This window comes from Leuciscus leuciscus (assembly GCF_965113295.1).
Source record: "Leuciscus leuciscus genome assembly, chromosome: 25".
Taxonomy (NCBI): Eukaryota; Metazoa; Chordata; class Actinopteri; order Cypriniformes; family Leuciscidae; genus Leuciscus; species Leuciscus leuciscus.
In genome coordinates, this window is record NC_138724.1 from 15614671 (window position 1) to 15637110 (window position 22440).

Sequence of the window (22440 nt, forward strand, 5' to 3'; positions counted from 1 at the left end):
CCTCATTAGGATGATGAGCCAAGGTCAAAAGGCAAGAAGAAGCAAAAGAAGAAGAAAGAAGAGGAAGAGGACATTGACGTGGATGACCCAGAGGTCTGTCGCTTCCATTACCCGTTTCATGAGCTGATGGTCTGGGCAGTGCTGATGAAACGGCAGAAGATGTCTCTGTTTCTGTGGCAGAGGGGCGAGGAGGCTATGGCTAAAGCTTTGGTGGCCTGTAAGCTCCTCAAAGCTATGGCTCACGAGTCGTCTCAGAGTGAGATGGTGGATGACATATCTCAAGACCTCGATAACAACTCCAAGTGAGTTAATGCAAAGTCCCTTTCAAGTAAGGTTCACTACTAGACAATAGGCATGCAAGTGCAACTGCTAAATGCATGCTAAGTTAAATGCTAAGTGTTATTTTTCCTAAATTGTTTTACAGTGTTACAGTAAATCAAAACAATTGTATTTGTTACTTAAATACTGCAAAATTGTATTTCTACACTGTAAAATTATTCTTCTGACAATTTTAGGGAGTTTGGAACCTTGGCCTATGAGTTGCTGGATCAGTCCTACAAACATGATGAACAGCTAGCCATGAAACTGTTGACTTACGAGTTAAAGAACTGGAGTAACTCCACCTGTCTGAAGCTGGCAGTGGCTGCCAAGCACAGAGACTTCATAGCCCACACCTGCTGCCAGATGCTCCTCACTGACATGTGGATGGGCAGCCTGAGGATGGGTAAAAACCCAGGACTGAAGGTGAGGCATTTTCTTTGAGACATTTCAAGATAATGTGCAGAGTTCTTCATTTGGAAATGTACATATAATAATTTATTTTACTTGTAAATACAAAGTTCTGTCTTGAAACTCTAGATGGCGCAGGCTGAAGTCAATCTGCTTGCAATCACATCATTCTCTATAGGGCACAGCTGATTGGTTCCTGCTTTATCAGTAGCCAATGAGCTCGCTGCTCAGCTTTCAAATACTGAAAAATACATGAATTCTGAAATACATAATACAGCTCATAGTGAACAAACAAGTGTATTCTATGATTAAAAAAAAAGACTGTTTCAGTCACTCAGTATTTATTTTAATCGTGCTAAAATGGTGTAAGATTTAAGAATTGATAATGTAGCCTATCCATTTTATTGTGAAGAGAACAGAGAACATCTTGGGTCTGTTTAGGACACGGAGAATTCACATAAAAATAAGTAAACAAAATGTAAAATAAACATATGTACACCAAAGAATGAAACAAAATAGTTATAAGTTTGATATAATATAAAATATACATGTATAAATTGGTAGTAAGCTATTTCTTGTTTGTCATATGCGTTTTGCTTCTGTCACTCTTCCAGGTGATATTCAACCTCTTTTTCCCGCCTTTTATCCTGCTGTTGGATTTCCGTCTGGGTGATGACATGTCTCATCAAGTCACTGTGGATAATGAGGACAAGAACACCAAGGATCATGATAAGTCCAGCCGGGTAAACTGCACCACTCCTTCTATTCAAACAAACCCCTCCTCTATTAGATCAGTGTAGTGTACATAACTGAAAGCACTTGGCCTGAAATAATATGAGCCTAACCTATCAGTAAACACACAGGTATTGCGTGACACATCCACACATGATGTAGATAGAAAGCGGAAGGAAAAAATTTAATTAGTTATAGAAAGCATTTGTGACCCTGGATCACAAAACCAGTCACATGTCGCACAGGTGTATTTGTGGCAATAGCCATCAATACATTGTATGGGTCAAAATGATCGATTTATCTTTTATGCCAAAAATCATTAGGATATTAAGTAAAGATAATGTTCCATGAAGATATTTTGTAAATTTCCTACCGTAAATATATAAAACATTTATTTTTGTGAGTGAATGCAGCACAATCGCGAACATAAATGGACAACTTTTAAGGAGATTTTCTCAATGTTTAGATTTTTAGACACTCAGATTCCAGATATTCAAATAGTTGTATCTCAGCCAAATATTGTCCCATCCTGACAAACCATACATCAACGGAAAGCTTATTTATTCAACTGATGGATAAATCTCAATTTCAAAAAATGTACCCATGTGACTGGTTTTGTGGTCCAGGGTCACATATAGTGTGCAGATACTTTTACAATCTATTACAAACCGAGTAATGATGGTTAATCTGGCAGTCGGGGAACTCTAGATGAGAGGTTAATGCTGCATCAAACAGCTTCTTAATCTTATGTTTGGTCTGGTTAAAACAAATCCAGGATGATTTAGTTTTTGGATTTTAGCAACTGCTGTTTCTATGAATCCTACATGTTGCGAAAATTCCTCATGTTTATCTAGGATGCCAACGCAGATGCAGCCTCTAAGAAAGGAGATGAGGAGGAAGGCGATAAGAAAATGAGGCAGATTCCAATTGGGAGAAAAATCTTTGAGTTCTACAATGCCCCTTTCACCAAATTTTGGTTCAATACTGTGAGTAGAATATTCATTTATCCATTTTCCAAACCGCTTGTCCTAAGGTCGAAAGGATGCCTATACCCAGAACAGATTGGGTAGTATATATTTTTAAATATATTATTTTATGTTGTAAAATAATGGTTTTATTTAATGCAATAAAATAAAATAAATTGTGTATATTTTTGTTATATTATTAATAAAATAAATAAAATAAAGTTTTTTTTCTAAAATGCAAAATTGCCTTGCATTGGGCAGATTTCCTACCTTGGCTATCTCATGCTGTACAATTACATAGTACTGGTGAAGATGGAGCGTTGGCCATGTTTACAAGAGTGGATCGTCATTTCATACATCATCACTTTGGGGCTAGAGAAAGTCAGACAGGTAAAGATGTAAATATCTCTCCTTAAATCACCAGCTCTAGAAATCGATGCAATTAAGTTAAATCAACTAAGACAAAGTTGTAAAGAATCAGTTTGTTGCCTATTTCTGGTACTCTCTCTTCCAGATCTTGATGTCTGAACCAGGCAAGCTCAAGCAAAAGATAAACGTGTGGATGGAGGAGTACTGGAACATCACAGATATGGTGGCCATCGCCACTTTCTTGTTCGGGGTATTACTTAGGCTACAGAATGAACCCTACATGGGCTACGGTCGTGTGATCTACTGTGTGGACATTATCTTCTGGTATATCCGCGTGCTGGACATATTCGGGGTCAACAAGTACCTAGGACCCTATGTCATGATGATAGGGAAAATGGTAACGTAATTCATTGTACTAAAGTTATTATACTTTTATAAATTGTAAACTTGATTATCAACTATATGGACTTTTTGACTTGCAGATGATTGACATGCTGTATTTTGTGGTGATCATGTTGGTGGTCCTGATGAGTTTCGGTGTGGCACGACAGGCCATCCTCCACCCAGATGAGGAGCCCACATGGCGCTTGGCCCGCAACATCTTCTACATGCCTTATTGGATGATTTACGGAGAGGTGTTTGCAGATTCGATAGACCGTAAGACTAGAATTTATAGTAAGATTTTGTTTCCTGCCTCCAGGGTAGATAGATAACAGTCTGATCCACCATCCTAACACCTCACTAATATCTTCATTACCTCTGTGATCCTGTTGTTTGTTGTAGTTTCCCCTATAACTTCATGCTTAGTGGCTTTCTTGTTGAGTTATGAACGTTTAGTTACTTCAAACTTGGAGACAGAAAAATGTGTTGGTCAAATTGTTGTTATTTCAGTATTTCAGGCTGTACACACTGCAGCAGTTTTCTAGTTGATTATCCTGCCTGTCTCTTGATTGATATTGTGTTTGATTAATTCTTGTTGCACACATTGGTTTCCAATTGCACTAACTCACTTGTTCGTCTCTATTTTGCCCTTCTGGAATGGCCTGAAGTTTACGCAATGGAAATAAATCGTAAGCACAACGATGAACATTTGACACAATGACAAACACTGTTTTCAAAAATAACACTACTAATGGTATAATGGCATTGGAATTGTTGTGAATGCAAAACAAATTCATCGCTGGTACTATAATGTAACAAGAAAGCTTTTTCTAAACAGCCCCCTGTGGAGATAATTTATATGATGAGGATGGGAAAAAGCTTCCACCCTGCATCCCTGGAGCATGGCTGACTCCAGCCATCATGGCCTGTTATTTGTTAGTGGCCAACATCCTGCTTGTGAACTTGCTCATTGCTGTCTTCAAGTAAGAATGCTACCATTACAATGTTTTGATGACTTATTTGCATGTAAAAACAAACAGTGTAAGATCGGCTGCAAATCATGGTTTTGATTTGCTAGTTGTTATGTGTTTCCTCCCAATAAAGCAACACGTTCTTTGAGGTTAAGTCCATCTCCAACCAGGTGTGGAAATTTCAGAGATATCAACTCATCATGACCTTTCATGACAGACCTGTGCTACCTCCACCACTCATTATATTTAGCCACCTCTACATCCTATTCCGCAAACTCTGCTGTCGCTGTAACAAGAAAAAGGAGGGAGAACTGGATGAGAAGGATAAAGGATTAAGTGAGTTTCATAAAATAATTAGACCAAATTATAAAGGATCAAGATGCAGGTGGTCAAACTGAACATGAGCTAAATATTTGTCTGTATTCTCTGTTTTCGTCATAAAGAGCTTATTCTTACCCCGGAAGAGCTGAAGATGCTGTATGAGTTTGAGGAGCAATGTGTGGAGGAATATTTCAGGGAGAGAGAAGACGAGCAACTGTCTTCAAATGATGAGCGTATCAGGGTTACAAATGAAAGGTAACTGAAATACACTAATACAGGTAAACTTCTTAAATATTCCTTTGCATACTTCTTTTTTATGTGATCATCACATTAACATACTCTTCTTGTTCCTGCACAGGGTAGAGAACATGTCCATGCGCCTTGAGGAGGTGAATGAGAGGGAGAACACAATGAAGGCCTCCCTTCAGACAGTGGACCTTCGTTTAGCCCAGCTGGAAGACATTAATGGCCGAATGGTGAATGCCTTGGAACGACTGGTGGGAATCGACCACTCTGAATTGACCCGGACACGCTCAACGACCTCCTCTATTTGTGACCCCTCTAATCTTCAACGTCACAGTAGCATCAACAGTGCTGATGGGTACAGCCTCTACCGTTATTACCTGGGTGTTGATGAACGTCCACCTGAGGAAAAAGAGGCAGATCAGAGTAAAACAATTAGCACTACAAACCTCAACACAAAGGAATATGGCCAGAATCTAGAGGTAGATGTTCCAGGGACAAGAAGACGTCTTGGCTCATGTGTGGACATCCGAATCTTCCCTTGTGAGAAGGGTGTTGAGGTTGATGGGACAAAGCCAGAATCACCAAAATCTTCAGTTCCTGACAACCAGACTTCTTCAGATAGTGCCACACAGAAAGAAGGCTTGATGACTGAGAGAAAGAAACTTCAGGCGACTACCTCCTATCCTCTAGAAAAGGTGAAAGCTTTCAGATACTATCCCACAGAAATACAAAGCACATCCCCGTCCACTGTACGAAAGTATAGGAGCACAATCTCATTTGATCAAGCAAGTGAAAGGGAAGCAAATCAAGAAGGGGAAGGAATGGATGCGTCTCCAGCGACAAGACGTTGGAGTGCTGGTTATGAGTATAAGGTACACCCTAGTCTTTTTGGTCAGATGCCAAAGGTATCAATGGTAAGACCCTTGGTAGACCAGATTGACAAGTTTAGCAACAGTTTCAAGGTAGATCAACATTCTGACCTGCCTGAACAACAGAGGCTGATAATTTCTACTATAGACCGTAAAGAGGAGATGGGAATGCATGAAGGAGAGAAGACCCTGGACAGTTCGGATGGACCAATGAATCACGAAAGAGTTCAGCTGAAAATAGAAGATGGGATGACAAAGGGTGAAGAGCTACCCCCAACAGGGGTGACTGGTATAGAGCCATTGCTGGATGTAGATCAGGTAAACCAGGAAGAAAGAAGTGACGAAGTGGACAAACACCTGAAAGATACTCAACAGAAGATGGAAAAGGATCCAGATGATCCTGAAGGAAGTCTGGGAAAGGAAAAAAGTTCAGAGAAGCAAGATGGAGACCAAACAGAGGAGAAAACTACAGGTGCCGTTTCCAGTGATTCTGAAGTCCAAGTTGATGGTAGCCTGCCTCTGCCAGAGGACACAATGTTCCTCCCTGGAAGATCCAAAAGCTGGTCCACAAAACCCTGCAAGTCCTTAGGAAACAGTTTGAAAAGAGCCCATGAATCAAGCAGTGAAAGAGACCTTACTGGAGCCTGTGGAGACTCTCCTGATGATCCAGGGAAACCAGCACAGAAGACAACTGATGATGTACCTTCAAACGAGCCGTAGCCATACACAAAGGGGACACTCTTGAAGGAGTCCAATAAGAAGATACATTCCTCAGATAAGAACGATGCACACATTCAATCCCTTTTATGCACCTGTAACACTAGATACTTACATTAGAATGATGTACTCAGGTGTCATAATCAAGTTAAATGAGTAGCAAATCTCTGAAACCATATCATCAACTGTTCATTAATTGTGTGCTTGCACTAAAAGTATTTTCATCATTATATATATGTAAGTTACAAAATACATTATATTACAGTATGTAACCTTGCTCACTGTTCTGGTCTTCATCATGCCATTTATGTGTTATGGTTTAGAAGTTTTGGATTGGTATACAGTATTAGTAACAGTATCCAGTATAATGACAATTAGTGTAAGGCTATGCAAACTGAACTAATCAAGAGACAAAATGAGCCTACCTCAATGCAAAATGTTTGAAGTTAGCAGGTTGTATGCAAGGTGCATTCTGTTTATTGTTGTGATAAGACTGTCTAATAGCACCATCTACTGTTCTGTATGATGTATTGCTGACAAAAAGAAGATGAAAGTACAGCCGTGGAAAAAATAAGCTGAAAAGTATACAGATATGTTTATACAGTATTTACTTTGGTTATATGTAGAATAAAAATCTAGAATGAATAAAACCACACTTCAAATTCTTGTTCACATTTTCTTTGTTAAGGTTTTAACATGTTTAAACAAGTATATTAGCTTTTCAGGTAACTAGTTGCGTTATATGTCTCTTTAAAAAGATCGGTCATACAGTCACAAATATGAAAGAAAATACATGCATTACAATGGTCCCATCTGAATATCAGTGGTCATGATATATGCTACATTTGTCAAAGTAAAATGATAATCATCAAAACATTCTTTCAAAATACTACGGCAGTATCTGTCCAACTCAGATTAATGGGCACAGATCCAAGGCTTTAAGGTCCCTAATATCAGCACAAGTAGTCGGGAGTAATTCCCAAATAGGGACATTTTATTGCTGTAATCTGTACTACTTCTGACACCGCCTTTAGTGCAGTTTCAATAGGAGACCAAAATGTCTCACACATTTGAAACATAAGTGCTGATTTAACCAGTTGAATTCACCCTGGATCCTTTGACTAAAACAACTTACACACATTGACAGTCAAGCATGAAAATCACATAATACCACTTTTTGGCAACTTTATGTTTCTTTTAAGAGCCTATGGTGAAAAAAAAAAAAGTAAACCGTAACTAAAAGTTGTTTGTACAGTACTAATATATCATGCACTGGATATTTTCAATCAAAAAATGAAAAAGAGCTAAAAATGTGAGAAATATCAAATTGAAATACAAAAAAGCTCAGTTTCCGTTAATGGATTTACATAAACATGCATCAGTGACTTTCTTTTTTATCATGTTACAAAACATTATACTGTAGCATTAACACAAGGACCCTAGCATTCATTTTAAATGCTAATTAAATAGTTAATGATCATCCTCATATTCAAAAAAATGTCACATAATTTTCACAAATCAGTGCTGGACTGAATTTGAACATAAACCCTATGCTTATAACCCTAAAGCTAAGGATCTACAACACAGGCACAATTTTTCTTATTCCCTTAATACTGATGGTTCTCAGGTTTGACTGGCTGTGGCAGACACTCACTTCCAATGGGTGATTGTGATTTTGCCAAGTAAGACGTGTTTCCCTTTGATACCCTATTCCTTTACCCATCATGCTCTGCAGCCATCATGTTCTATCTTTGCAACCTTCCAGCGGGTGGATTGATGTCCGTCTGTGCTATACATGGACATGTGCCTGTGAGAAGAGCTCATTGAAAACACATGTAAAGTGCTTTTAACCCACTAGAGTTCCAAAAATTGCATTTTTACAGATCTTCTCTATTACATTTTTTGAACCAGTGCAAGAACAGTGTATATGCAGTATAAAAGACACTCAGGAACATATTACAACAAAACAGACTCGCTCACTACTTCATAAATATTGTACGCGATACATTTAAGCCTTCAGCAGCAAAAGTTTTAAGCCAGCCTATAAGCTGTGTCTATATAGAATATTTTACAAAGCCAAACATTCATATTTGATCCATTATCTTTTGACACAATCATCACGATTATCACCACACAACAAAGGAGACATTTCCTATTGTGACTCTAGCACAGAGTGAACCATGTAAATCTCTCAAAACGACATCATTCCTCTGTTCCATCTTGAATTTAAGGGCTTGGAAACACGAACCTTCTTGAGCCTGATGGTCCAGCTCTTTTGCAGGGGCTCATGTGATATGTTATACCAGCTGAGCTGCCGCAGAGACACAGCAAGTGAACGTATCCACGCGCTGCAAATGAGTTACAGCAGAGCACACTTAAAGATGCTGTGCTTTTTGGTGCGCTTCTCTGAAATCTTCACCGGCCCCCCACCATCTGCTTGACCACCATCATTCTAGTCAACAGAAAGACAGACACATTTTAATTTTGCTTTGTAAAACCTATAAAAAAAGAAATTAAGTTAATAATATCAGGTTTGCAAAACAAGTAATCCTGAGACTTTTTGTACTTAATTGCTGAACTGGTATCAAACTAGATGTAGTAATAAAATAATGGGGCTGTTTTTTTACCCCATGATGTGATATGATTCATTGTAACAGTTATACATGTTTTAAATTATTTAAAGTCCCTCTGTAGTCAATAATTTTAGCCCTTAAAACTCATCTTTGATCACCAAAATTACATATTTAAGTATGTAAAGACGTTTTGTCAGGGTTTTCCTAGCCTGGAAATCCAGACCCAAATCTGAAAGATTAATGGTCTGGCATCGACTAATGAAAATCGGCCAGCTCGAGGGGCGGCACCAAGCGTGCATTTGAAAATCTCACTGCACGCAATTGGATAACACTACGACCAATCACAACAAGCCCCATACGCTTAGCTACCAGCGGAGCTAACTGGTAGATTAAACTCTTGCCGTATCCGGTCAGCAAAACAGCAAAAACGCCCTTCTTGCAAAGCAACGATTTGAGCGCCGTCTTCTGTTCCTCTTTTAGTCTAACTTGTTCATTGTAGTGGCCAAAGCCGTTTCAAACAACTGGTGTTCATCCATAGCCATCTTCCAATGTTTACTAATGACTTCGACGTCACAGCGCTGTCGTCATCTGTTTAGCTCGCCTCTGGCCCGCCTATATCAGATAACCCGATGTGATTGGTGCAGCTCAGCTAGAGGGGCATATTTAATGAGCATCATTACTCTACGCCAGAGTAAACTCGCTGAGCAAATTCAACTTGTGCTCTCGCGAGAACTCTGGATTTCCAGGGTAGGGTTTTCCCAGGCTAATATAAAACTAAATGCAGTTAAAAAATAAAAGGTCTGTTTTTGGTAACACTTTACAATAAGCTTTTTAATTTGTAACATTATTTAACTACATTAATTAACATGAATAATAAACAATACTTCTACAGCATTTATTAATCTTAGTTCATGTTCATTTCTACATTTAGTAATGCATTATTTAAAATCTAAATGTGTGTATGTTAACATTTGTTAAATGCACTCTGACATTGTTTAACATGAACAAACAATGTATTAGTACTAACTAACATTAACAAAGATTAATGAATGCTCTAAAAATATATTGTCAGTTCATGTTAGCTAATGCATTAACTAATGTTAACAACTGAGACCTTATTGTAAAGTGTTACCATCTTTTTACCCACAGTAGTGATTGTTTTAAAACGATTCAAAGTAACAATGATTGATGTTTACAATTATTAGAATTTTTTTTTAATAACTATAAGACAATTAATCATAAATGATATCCAGTATAATGCATTTGTGTTTTGTTTTGGAAGATTTACAAAAAACAAACCATTTTTCTGTTGAGTCGAGCCATAATGTCTCTGCCAAGGGTGAAAAAGGCCTCTTCGACATTTACACTGGTTTTTGCACTTGTTTCCAAAAACTTGATCCCGTAATCAATTGCAAGCTGGGGGAAAAAAATGGCAAAAATCACAACAGTTATTAACAAATATCCAGTATCACACAAACTAGCTCATTCCAAATAATACACCTATAAATACTGTAAGTAGTATTACAATAATGACATTTAAAAAATAAAATACAATATATATTTTTTATTAATTTTAAATTATTTTTTTTATACATATATTTGTGTGAAATACTGTAAAAGCGTATAAGATGTGAGAGATCTCACTTTCTCTCCTCTCTCTTTGGACACCTGTCTCCTGTCGTTCATGTCACATTTGTTTCCGAGGATCATCTTCTCTACGTCAGATGATGCATGCTGAAATGAGGGATTGAGAAGTTCAGCAGTCAAAAGAAATCAAATACTTGAAAAATTATATTAGATATGAATTTACAGTGTGGGTAACAAGCCTATTATACAATGCCCTCCAATTAATTCGACAAGCAGTGTACAAACCAATAAAAAATAAGGACCGGATCTGTTTTCTAATGTAAATCATTTTGCTTTATCAATTGAACATATGTAATGTCAGTAACCTCCTCAATGTTGCGGATCCAGTTTTTAATGTTCTCAAATGACTTTTCACTGGTGATGTCATATACCAACATAATGCCCTGAAAACAAAACCAGCAGAAATATGAAACATCCATCTTCGTCAATCAAAACTTAGACATATGTGTACACTGCAAATATATTCTAGTTTAGTATTTTTGTCTTGTTTTCCAGTACAAATATCTAATAATTCAAATCAAGATACATTTAATTAAATAGCTAAATTACTTTAGATATTAAGGTTGTGTTCAAACTTGGCAGGTTTGGTTTGATTAAAATAAACTATGGTGCGATTGCTCTAGTGCGGTTCATTTGAAGAACTCTTTACTAGTAAAAATACAGTATACCATCATATGTGCACACATACAACGAGCACGTTTAGCCCAGCACACAGCATTGGTTTAGATGTTCGTAAGTTCTGTCGCAAAATATACGTAAGAAAAGCCCTTTTTTGTATAGTACCTTTCATGAATTTGGTTGCCCATAAGCTATTAAAGGGTAACTCTCGCCAAAATTGAACCTAGGCTCTTTTTGTTAATCTACCCGAGTCAAACTTTAGTGTAAAAGCATAATTAGAATGGAAACACCACTTTTAAGATTGACTGTATTTTCGTTTTAGGTCAAAATGCCTTGTGAATGGGAGTGAATGGGGCACTTCTATGATAGAACCAAAATCGCTATTTTTAAAACACTAAGAAGGCTCGACACAACATAAAATTGTGCTCGAAGTATCACCAGGGGCTCTACACATGAGCTTGAGAATTGACCACATTGTTTGTGTACACAAAGTTTACTAAAAAGAAAGGTTTTGTACGACTTACTTTATCAGTTAGTGTTTCCGGTGGCTGGAATTTTGTCAGTCAAAAGTAGTCGATCTCCGAATGCAACGTAATGAACAGAAATGTCATGAACTTGTAATTTCGATGAAAAGCATGATAACTTAGATTAAAAATGATCCGTTAATTTATATGGAAACAAGCTTTAGGAGCTTTTCCACCTTTACTCTCCTCATGTTACGTTGCATTCGGAGATCGATACTTCGAGCACAATTTTATGTTGTGTCGAGCCTTTTTAGTGTTTTAAAAATAGCGATTTTTTATGCTATCATAGAAATGTCCCATGCACTCCCATTCAAAAGGCATGTATGCATTGGTTTCTATGGCAATGACTTGCGTTAGTAGGCATACGCCAAAAACAACAACAACCACAACATGGAGGGTTTTGCACTGCAGATGCTGCCTTCTTTACAACATGACTATGTGAAGCCGCTGCGCTGGACTACTTTGTCTTATGAGGCAACGGCAGAGGCTGGTTTGTGCGGATTTATGCCATGCTGTCGTCTCCGCCGGTTTCAAAACATGTCTCCATTTTATTGTCATTTTCTGCTTTTCCGGCACTTTGCAACAACACAACATTGTTTCTGCAGCGACTTTCGGCAGTCTAACCGGTTTACATTTTACGTGGCGTGAAAAAAAGTCACATAAACCACACAAAATCCGATCAGAGCGTTCAGACCGAAAAAGATTTACAGTAATGAAATTTGAATAGGATTTCAAACCACATATGAATGTAGCTTGAAACGGATTTGTACAAATTTCATGTGACTTTTTGCCGTTCACACTTGCTAAATCTGCTCGGATTTCAATCAGATATGCACAAAAATCGTATTTGGACTGACAGTCGGAACAAGGCTTTAATCTGGACCAAAAGAACCAAGAGAACCGAACTACAAGTGTGAACACTCCCTTGTCTTGTTTACTAAAAACTAGATCAAAATTTAGTTTATACTTAATTATACTTAAAATATTTTATATTTATTTATATATATACATATGTATGTATATGTATATATACATACCATACATACATATATATATATAGAGAGAGAGAGAGAGAGAGAGAGAGAGAGAGAGAATTAAAAATTATACTTAATTGTTTTGTTTTTTTTACTTTTTGTTCAGAAAATAAGATAATATCTCAAGTAAATCTATCTTGATTTAAGAATTTTAGATATTTGTACTGGAAATCAAGACAAAAGTACGGAGTAAGAATTTTTATTTAATTTTTTTGCAGTGATGTACCCAGTAGTGTCTTACCATAGCGCCTCTGTAATACGCCGTGGTGATCGTCCTAAATCTTTCCTGCCCTGCAGTGTCCCTGTAAAACAACCAGACAGTCACACGCAAATATGCACCCTCACCTCGTTCCTTCCGTCTTTTGTCACCTCGCTCAACCTCAACACTTTACATTGGTTTGCGGTGAATCCCACCCTGTTCTTTCCTACATTTTTATATAAACATCCTGTAGAATGTGCAGATAGAAGGCACGGATGTCCATGACACTATTGTCTGCACGTCTCATCCTTCATTAGTCTTCTGGACAGGGTGTGTGAGCATTATGACTGTTACCAGGAAGAATAGCCACAGTGTGTGATGTCATTTCCTTCTTACTTATCAAGTACACTCAAGGACCATTATAATATCAGCACTTAAGGATCCCAAAAACCTTCGTATAGTGCCTAGATATTAACTAGCATATTGCTAGCACATGAACTGGTTTCTTTAACTGTTTTATCTTTTGTTTTGACATATTTCCAGTTTTAAAGGGATTATCCAGTTTTAGAGCAGAAAAAGTGCAAAGTGCAGAGTGTTAGTGAAACCAAAAATAACAAACCATGATTAGCTACTTGCTACTGGTAATCATAGGCAAGTTAGTTGTAATAAAAAGAAAGTACACTTCATTGTATTGAATGTGCACTTGTAGTGTTTTTCAAATCTTAACAGTGTGTTTTTAAAAGACAATAATATAAATTAAATAAAAGGCCACTTAAGTGTACTTAACACACTTATTTATTGTACACTTTTCGAAAAGTGCACTTTGTAATAATGTCGCATTCAAAGTTTTACTTTAAAGTACATTTTAAATCATTTAGATGTGTTGCCTAACATGCTAAACCACACATATATTTTAAATGTACTAAATTGCAACTACATACAGTACAGGCCAAACGTTTGGAAACATTACTATTTTTAATGTTTTTGAAAGAAGTTTCTTGGGCTCATCAAGCCTGCATTTATTTGATAAAAAAACAGAATAATTTTTTTATATTTTGATATATTATTACAATTTAAAATAATTGGTTTTCAATTTATTATACTTTAAATTATCATTTATTTCTGTGATGCAAAGCTGAATTTTCAGCATCATTACTCCAGTCTTCAGTGTCATCCAGTCTATCACATGATCCTTTAGAAATCATTCTAATATTCTGATTTATTATGAGTGTTGGAAACAGTTCTGCTGCTTTCAAAATATATTTGATGAATAAAAGGTTAAAAAGAACTGCATTTATTCTAAACAATTTATTCTTCTTTCCTATCACTTTTTATCAATTTAACACATCCTTGCTGAATAAAAGTATTGATTTATTTCAAAAAAAGAAAGAAAAAAAATTACTCACCCCAAATTACTGACCAGTAGTATATATTATTTTTACAAAAGATTTCTATTTTTAAAACATTTGCTTTTTTATTATTATTTTTGTATTTATTTATTTTACTTTTTATTCATCAAAGTATCCTAAAAAAGTATCACAGGTTATGAAAAAATATTAGGCTGCAGAACTGTTTCCAACTTTGATAATGAATCATCATATTAGAATGATTTCTAAAGGATCATGTGATAGACTGGATGTCACATGTGACACTGAAGACTGGAGTAATGATCCTGAAAATTCAGCTTTGCATCACAGAAATAAATGATAATTTAAAGTATAATAAATTGAAAACCAATTATTTTAAATTGTAATAATATATCACAATATTACATTTTTTTCTGTATTTTTGATCAAATAAATGCAGGCTTGATGAGCAGAAGAAACTTCTTTCAAAAACATTAAAAATAGTCATGTGTCCAAACTTTTGGCCTGTTGTAATTACAAATGTATAATTACAAATATATTTCAATACAAGTTTCAATAGAAATTTACATTAAAGTTTATTTTAGTACATTCAGAAGTACACTTTAACCATATTTCAAAGGCAACGTGTAATTATGAAATTACATATAAAAATGGACTCAAGTGGGCCAAATAAGCAGTCTTAAGTTTTACTAATTGCATTTAATAAAAACTGTATAATACAATTCATTTAATTGCAAATGACATGCAGTTAAGTGTCTGAAAACATATTCAGTTCGCAATTAAGTATATTATTTTTTAAATGTATATTTTTTGTATTAAGTACTCCTTTTAAAAGTATGCTAAAGTGTACTTCTATTTTCACAAGTGCATTGTCATTCTAGAGAGCATTTTATTGGACAAAAAATGTGAATATTTGTGTGCAAGATGAATAAAATGTTGGTATGTGCTTTTTTAGCATAATAGCCTCAAAGCTAACTGGTGTAATGTTTAAAAGCAACAAAACTCTAACTCTAAACTCTAATTAGCAATAAAACTCTAACTCTAAGTGTAGAATCTGTTCCCTATATTCAAAAGTCTGTTTAGGGTGTGAGTATCTCTTTTAACAAACCAAGAGTCTACACAGCTTTAAATATCTGTAAAGACGAAGTGTAAATGATGACATAACAGGATATAAAACACAACTTGGCACTGCATATTAATGACAAACAAAAGGCTCACCATATCTGCAGCTTGATTTTCTTGCCGTTCAGCTCGATAGTTCTGATTTTGAAATCGATTCCTGGCAACAGAGAAAAAGAGAAACATTGTCAGATCTTCAGTGACTGGCACCACATGGAATCAATGGTACAATCAATGTTACTCTGCAGTGGTGAAGATATAATGAGCTATTTCCAGTTCCTGGGGTTAAACTGCTCCTCTTGCCTTTTTTTTTTCTTTTTGTCCTGCTGGTTAGTGGAAAATTGCTTGTTGCTTGTATCAGGCAACAAGTTGTGTACTTTGCAACAAACCTAACATTTTAGGTTGTTCTCTGAATATCTGTATATCTGACATCTTAAACCTATTGATGTTGTAGAAAGATGATTTCCATTCAAGAAGCTTATTTATGAAACAAATTCAATAGCAATTCAAAAAGATGCCTTACACTCAATATAACTAGTCAAACGGGAGGCTTTGTGATGTGGTTTTCCTGTGGAAACATGTCTAATGCTACAACAATATAGTAGTTCAACTTCAAGATCTGGGCTGGTAACTAAGAGGTTTATACTAAAGAACAGTTCTTGTTTTACACATAAAACTTATTAAATTTAGTTTGATTTCTCTGACAATAAGATCTTTATCTTATGTCATTTTGGCATACAAATACATCTATCTTGTTAGATATACTGGAAAACAAGACCATAATACTGACTAAAGGCCCCTTCACCTTAAAAACCATGAAGCTAACTATAACAATTTGCGTTGACACCAACGCACAATAACGTTCTGTTTATTATAAACACGCGCTGCAGTTTTGTCATCTGACGCTTTAAATGCTCGAGCTCTCTCGGGATGGATTCTGATTGGCTGTCAATGTTTTTATCGTTCATCAGCTGGAAAAGAATTGTGAAAGTGATTCCAACGATATTGTGGCGTTATTGTTGTAGTTGTGGTGTGGACTCTGCTATTCTTTTAAATAAAATTTTTTTTTAAACTCTATCGTTATCATTACAGTTATCGTCCTTGGTGTGAACGGTCCTTAAAGGAACACGCTGACTTTTTGGGACTTTAGCTTATTCACCGTATCCCCCAGAGTTAGATAAGTCCATGCATACCCTTCTCATCTCCGTGCGTGCCATAATTCTGTCTGATGCACCCACAGCTAGCCTAGCTTAGCACAAAGACTGGAGGTAAATGGCTCCAGCTAGCATACTGCAAAATTACGCCAACATTTTCCTATTTACATGTTGTGATTTGCTTCGCCTTCGGAGAATATAGTTCCCAGTATGTATACGGTTAGAAGATGACCGTGTCTCATGTGACTTTGTTATTTGTACACGCTGTGACTATACAAATCACAACATGTAAATAGGAAAATGTTGGCGTTATTTTGTCACTTATTGGGAGCAGTATGCTAGCTGGAGCCGTTTACCTCCAGTCTTTGAGCTAAGCTAGGCTAGCGGTGGGTGCGTCAGACAGAGTTACGGCACGCACGGAGATAAGAAGGGTATGGCCTTATCTAACTCTGGGGGATACGGTGAATAAGCTAAAGTCCCAAAAAGTTGCCGTGTTCCTTTAAGACATTTTTTTTTTTTTTTTTTTTTTTCAGTATAGAGACCAGAATATCATATTTGGAGACTTGGGTGTTGTCTGAGAACACCCAAACACCACTCAACCATTTTGTAGTTCATTGGCATTTCAGTCAATGAAAGTTTGTATATTACATTTACATTCAGTAATTTACCAGATGCTAAGCTACAGTTAAAATAAGGGACATGACAAGCAATTTATCAAGCAATTAAGCAATATCACAACCCTGAGAGAAACACACACACACACACACACACACACACACAGTCACAGGAAGTGGAGGTGGACAGCTCAGAGAAGTGTGGGGAAGTATGCAGAGTGGCCACAACTGGGGTCATGGACGTCCTGGCACAAGAAAGCAGATGCCAGTCAAATACTCCACTGCATTGGCGGAAGAATGCCGAGATGGGCTGAGTGAATATCACGAGAACATGATGGGGATTCAAACAGTACAGCTCTCTGTTCACGGTCAAGTCTACTATGATGACCCCACACAAAGGAACCATACTTTCCCCAGCACTCCGTCCTGACATTGTCATCAAAATATTGTTTATGCAGAGTGGTCGTGATGATTTCTAACATATAAAAAAAAAAAAAAAGCTACTTTTTTCAGGGAAATTGCTGTTTTGACTCAGAGAATGTGCCAGTTTTGCAGATAAATGGGATGTAAATACAAATGAAGTCTGAAAGAAAGTCGAGGCTCAGAGACCCCATTGCAAGACAGCATTGCAAACAAAGGCAGAGGGGGGCGGTGACGTTTTAATCAGATGGAAAAACTGACAAAGGAAATGACTAAACTCTCTGTGCAGGCAGACGAAAGACAACTGTGCAGCTTTCACACACACAATGCAAAAAGTATCCTTTAAGCAAGATAAATGTGCATGAGAAGTTAAATTGTATAAGAAATTAACACCTGTCATCAATTTCTTTCTTTTTTTATCGTATATGTAACAAAATGTTATGAGGTTTATGCTGACAGGGAAAAACAGTTATAGAAAATCTATTTGAGAAAAGCTGATAAGCATTTGCTATTCATCCTGTACGCATATGAACATTATTTTACAGCATCTTAGGTTTTCTGCATCAAGAGGAAGCATGTTCCTTGTTTGTCATCATATGGAAAACAGCATATGGTCATGGGTTTTAAACCTGAACAGTGAACACTACAGCAAAACATCTAACAGCAACTTACTAAGTGGCTTGAACTCAATAATACAGTTAATGTTTCTCTTGTGTAGACCCCTGTATGAACTTGTAAGGCCATTAGTGAACAGGGTTTGACAGGTTAAAAGTAGATACAGCTGTGGTCAGCAAAATATGACTCTCACACCTTCACCAACAGCATTGTTTCCAGAATATCTCTGTGGATCTGTATCAGATATAGATAGACTCTATCCATCTACCTATCTATCTATTTATTCATCTATCTATCTAGGATTATTTGCCTACATATTTTATTAGTTAATACTTGTTTTTAATATTAATACTGATTTGTACAGAAATAAAAACACATAATACATATTTAAAATATTAAAATAAAAACTATTTATACTATTACATACATATATATATATATATATATATATATATATATATATATATATATATATATATATATATATATATATATATATTAAACAAAACATTATGAGAAATATATATTTTAATTTGTATACATGAGCTATGTAATCAAAGGCCTATATGCATGTCTAAATAAATCTATGTTTAAAACATAATCATATAATTAACTGGAAGAAAAAAACACATGTGCTTTTCAAACCTACTTTATCAATGCAAATTAAACAAGAAACTTAATTATTACAGTTGTACTGTATCTGAACACTATTGTCCTGCATATAACGGGACACCGTCCAATACCTTCTACCCAGATCACCGGTGAACTGACCGATTGTGGAGATGAAGGTGGTGTTAAACGCGTCCTCGCTGAATCTGAACAGCAGACATGTCTTTCCCACTCCACTGTCTCCAATTAGCAAGAGTTTGAAAAGGTAATCGTAAGTCTTCGCCATTTACCAAGCCAGTATTTCCTTAATGAATGACAGTGCACAGTTTCCCTTGTTCATGGCATTGACACAAAAATCATAGGGTCTCGAGCGAGGGCGGGGCCTCGTTGTATGACGTCAGCGCGACGGGCACGTACGCGATTGGTCAATGTAGTTTCTAGGAGGACAGTTTTTTCCTTTTAGGAGGACAGTGACACGGTACTCTAGGAGCCCATAGACATAATTATGTCTATGTAGGAGCCCCCTAGATACATCACGGGTGGTTATAGAGAAAGCACTGCATATATTACCAAAAATAATTAATCTATTGTGTGGCTTAACACATTTTTGTAAGAAGGATTTTTTGTCTTTAGAAAGTCTTTGGACATCAAGGTTCACTTTTCAGAAGAAAAAAATCAACATCTGTCATTTGGGATTTATGATATCAGCGTTTTTCCCAAGTCCATTTAGTAGGCTAATGGTTTCGTTTTGAAAAAATATCTATCTATCTATCTATCTATCTATCTATCTATCTATCTATCTATCTATCTATCTATCTATCTATCTATCTATCTATCTATCTATCTATCTATCTATCTATCTATCTATAGGGTTAGAAAAACCCTGGTCTAGAAAATAACTGTATACAGTGGTAATATATATATATATATATATATATATATATATATATATATATATATATATATTACCACTGTATACAGTTATTTTCTACAGTTTATAATTCTGCCATTTAACAGCCACTAGGGGGCGTAGTCACTCGACCAGATTACTGTAAACAGATTGTACATAACAGATAGATTAAAGAGTAGATGTGCGTCTACTCAACGTTCGTTATTACACTTCAGTCAAAGAAGAATAAAGAACAGCAAGTAAACTAAATCAAACAATGAAATGTGTTTTGTAGTGGAGGAAGCTTCTAAGAATAAAGAAATGAACTGCATCTTAGGAGCTCTGAGAAATGTCAGGGTTGCCAGTACGGGAAATATCAACCCAAAGGGTCTATTTGTTTTATTTTATTGCAATTGGAAATTATACGACTTTATCATTTTTTGATAGATAGATAGATAGATAGATAGATAGATAGATAGATAGATAGATAGATAGATAGATAGATAGATAGATAGATAGATAGATAGATAGATAGATAGATAGATAGATAGATAGATAGATAGATAGATAGAATCTGATACAGATCCACAGACTCTGGAAATAGATAGATGGACGGACGGATAGATAGACAGACAGACAGATAGACAGTTAAGGTCCTTGCACACTGAGTCCGAAATTGAATCATAATACGAAAAAACGCATACGAAAATTTCGGTTCAGACTCAGTGTTCAAGAACCTTTAGACAGATAGATAGTTTTACAGGGGCCAAATGTACAAAGGAGTGTTTTATTGTTGAGCATGTCTGGGCATGTCTGATCAGATTTACTTTATGAAGCTGCGCGTGGCAACCCTGCAGTTCCCCGAGCGAGGAGGAAAGCAGCACACACACACACACACACACACATCCACACGAATGCGAAAATCAGCAGCTCCCGACAATGCCAGTAAGTGGATTTGCTCAGCTAGACAACGAATCTTGCATTTGACAGTTGTTAATATAGATTATATCGTCTGCCGTTTTAATATTAATCCAGCTGTTTATTTTAACCGTGCGATACACATGGGGAAAGTTTTTGACCTCACATGGCGCTGGTTCAGTAAGGCCTAATGTTTCACTTTACACGAGGAACATTTCAACTGTTACATTGCACCGAGCAAAACGATAGATTGAATCAGATTGATGTTTCATTTGTGTTTTTAAAAGTAAGCCATTATAGTTTTCAGACTGACAAAGAGGGAAGTGATCAATATGGCTGTTGGAACAATGTTGTTTATGTGTGAAAGAAGCATGCTTAAAATAGATTGCAGATTTTCTAATCAAAAGATTAAAGTAACTGTCATATTGTTGAAGGAAATGTATATAGTACGTGTGTGTTTGTGTTTGTTTATGTGTGTGTGTGTGTGTGTGTGTGTGTGTGTATATATATATATACATATATCAAAATTGTAGTGTCCAAAATGAGCATTGACTACATCATAATCAGTTATTAATATTTTGTTGGTTCTCTGTTGTTGTTGTTTTGCATGTTTATAATTTCTCTGTATGATAGCCTGGCCGAAAGTCATGACAACTCAATTTGGCATGTTTCACAGCGTTATCACAAATAAAACAATTGACTCTAAGCACAACTACGCAATATGCTAACACAACCTTTAACACATTTGTAATATTAATAATGTTTAAATAAAAGGTGAAGACGTCAAATGTCCAAGGCCGGACATTACTTTTGGCCACTACTGTGTTTGTGTTTGTGTGTGTGTGTGTGTGTGTGTGTGTGTGTGTGTGTGTGTGTGTGTGTGTGTGTGTGTGTTTTTATATATATATATAAATATATATTCATTAGTATATTTATTAATATATTCTTATTGTAACAGCTGGCCAAAGATCTACTCAACCCGTCCTTTGATTTTGAACGAAGGCAGCATAAGAAGAAAAGGCTTGTGCAGAGTCCCAACTCATACTTCATGGATGTAAAATGTCCAGGTTTGAGATCTATAGAAGAAACTTTGTGTGTAATATTTCACTTGTAGAAAATGTAATATTTTCTTCTTATTTCCATATAGGTTGTTATAAGATCACAACTGTGTTTAGTCATGCGCAGACTGTTGTGTTGTGTGTTGGGTGTTCAACCGTTCTCTGCCAGCCAACAGGAGGAAAAGCTAGGCTGACTGAGGGTGTGTATTTATTTACTGTATGACTGTAATATGTCCAGGGTTACTGTTGATTTTGTATTTTTGCATCAGAAGTTACTGAATATAATGTTATCTGATGATACAGCGTCTCATATTGAAATATATGAAGCTACATGTTTTCTTTTTCCAAATAGGTTGCTCTTTCAGAAGAAAGCAACACTGAGAAGGATGAAAAAGGAATGATGCTTTGAATACAAAGAAATTGTGCAACTTCTTAATGCCTTACTTTTTCATTGATTACAATGAATGAACTTTAAATGTGATTATGAATGGTGCATGGCAGGTTCTTTCTACCATGTTTATCAGTTCAGTGGTTCTGAATAAAGATTCTTCTGCATGATACAACTGCATCCTGCAATTTAATTCTGTGTGATGTTTTACGTTTAATTTCTCATCTTGTGCAATAATCAGCTTGTTCATGTTATGTCGTTTTTACCCTCAAAGCTTTCAAAGTTGTTGAGGATATTGTTATCCTTGCCGTTAATAAAAGTTTGGGGTCAGAAGATTTTTTAAAATGTTTTTATGTTATGAATTCTTATGTTTGTTTATTTGACCAAAATATAG

The 22440-nt window shown here is 36.1% G+C and overlaps 3 protein-coding genes across 3 annotated transcripts in view; 2 read left to right on the forward strand and 1 right to left on the reverse strand.

Moving 5' to 3' along the window:
• trpm1b (transient receptor potential cation channel, subfamily M, member 1b) overlaps positions 1-7980 on the forward strand; it is a 39056-nt gene extending 31076 nt beyond the window's left edge. The window contains exons 17-28 of the mRNA XM_082159851.1: positions 10-302; positions 516-744; positions 1344-1472; positions 2316-2447; positions 2688-2816; positions 2941-3192; positions 3278-3452; positions 3845-3865; positions 4015-4159; positions 4281-4483; positions 4591-4723; positions 4827-7980. Coding sequence (XP_082015977.1) covers positions 10-302; positions 516-744; positions 1344-1472; positions 2316-2447; positions 2688-2816; positions 2941-3192; positions 3278-3452; positions 3845-3865; positions 4015-4159; positions 4281-4483; positions 4591-4723; positions 4827-6303 — 3318 coding nt within the window. The 3' untranslated portion in view covers positions 6304-7980. The remainder of the gene's footprint in view (positions 1-9; positions 303-515; positions 745-1343; positions 1473-2315; positions 2448-2687; positions 2817-2940; positions 3193-3277; positions 3453-3844; positions 3866-4014; positions 4160-4280; positions 4484-4590; positions 4724-4826) is intronic.
• LOC309490669 (ras-related protein Rab-8B) lies at positions 6963-19159 on the reverse strand. Its single transcript, XM_082159877.1, has 7 exons — positions 18956-19159; positions 15481-15541; positions 12938-12998; positions 10826-10903; positions 10518-10607; positions 10173-10289; positions 6963-8752 (listed from the first exon to the last, which is right to left on the reverse strand). Exons 1-7 carry the CDS (start codon positions 19077-19079, stop codon positions 8660-8662), a joined length of 624 nt encoding a protein of 207 aa, XP_082016003.1. The 5' UTR covers positions 19080-19159; the 3' UTR covers positions 6963-8659.
• Positions 19160-20469: 1310 nt separating this feature from the next.
• Positions 20470-22221, forward strand: rps27l (ribosomal protein S27 like). The gene is made up of 4 exons (XM_082159880.1): positions 20470-20627; positions 21559-21667; positions 21748-21858; positions 22011-22221. Exons 1-4 carry the CDS (start codon positions 20622-20624, stop codon positions 22037-22039), a joined length of 255 nt encoding a protein of 84 aa, XP_082016006.1. The 5' UTR covers positions 20470-20621; the 3' UTR covers positions 22040-22221.
• Positions 22222-22440: the final 219 nt, after the last annotated feature.

Bases quoted from the DNA above. Each gene is read 5' to 3' on its own strand.
- rps27l (XM_082159880.1), top strand. The intron at 21,668-21,747 runs GTTTGAGATCTA...ATTTCCATATAG, and splicing joins CATGGATGTAAAATGTCCAG to GTTGTTATAAGATCACAACT. The intron at 21,859-22,010 runs GTGTGTATTTAT...TTTTCCAAATAG, and splicing joins AAAAGCTAGGCTGACTGAGG to GTTGCTCTTTCAGAAGAAAG.
- LOC309490669 (XM_082159877.1), bottom strand. From the start codon at position 19,079: ATGGCGAAGACTTACGATTACCTTTTCAAACTCTTGCTAATTGGAGAC. The intron at 10,904-12,937 runs GTAAGACACTAC...TTTTGTTTTCAG, and splicing joins CGTATTACAGAGGCGCTATG to GGCATTATGTTGGTATATGA. The intron at 10,608-10,825 runs GTTACTGACATT...CCCTCATTTCAG, and splicing joins GGATCCGCAACATTGAGGAG to CATGCATCATCTGACGTAGA.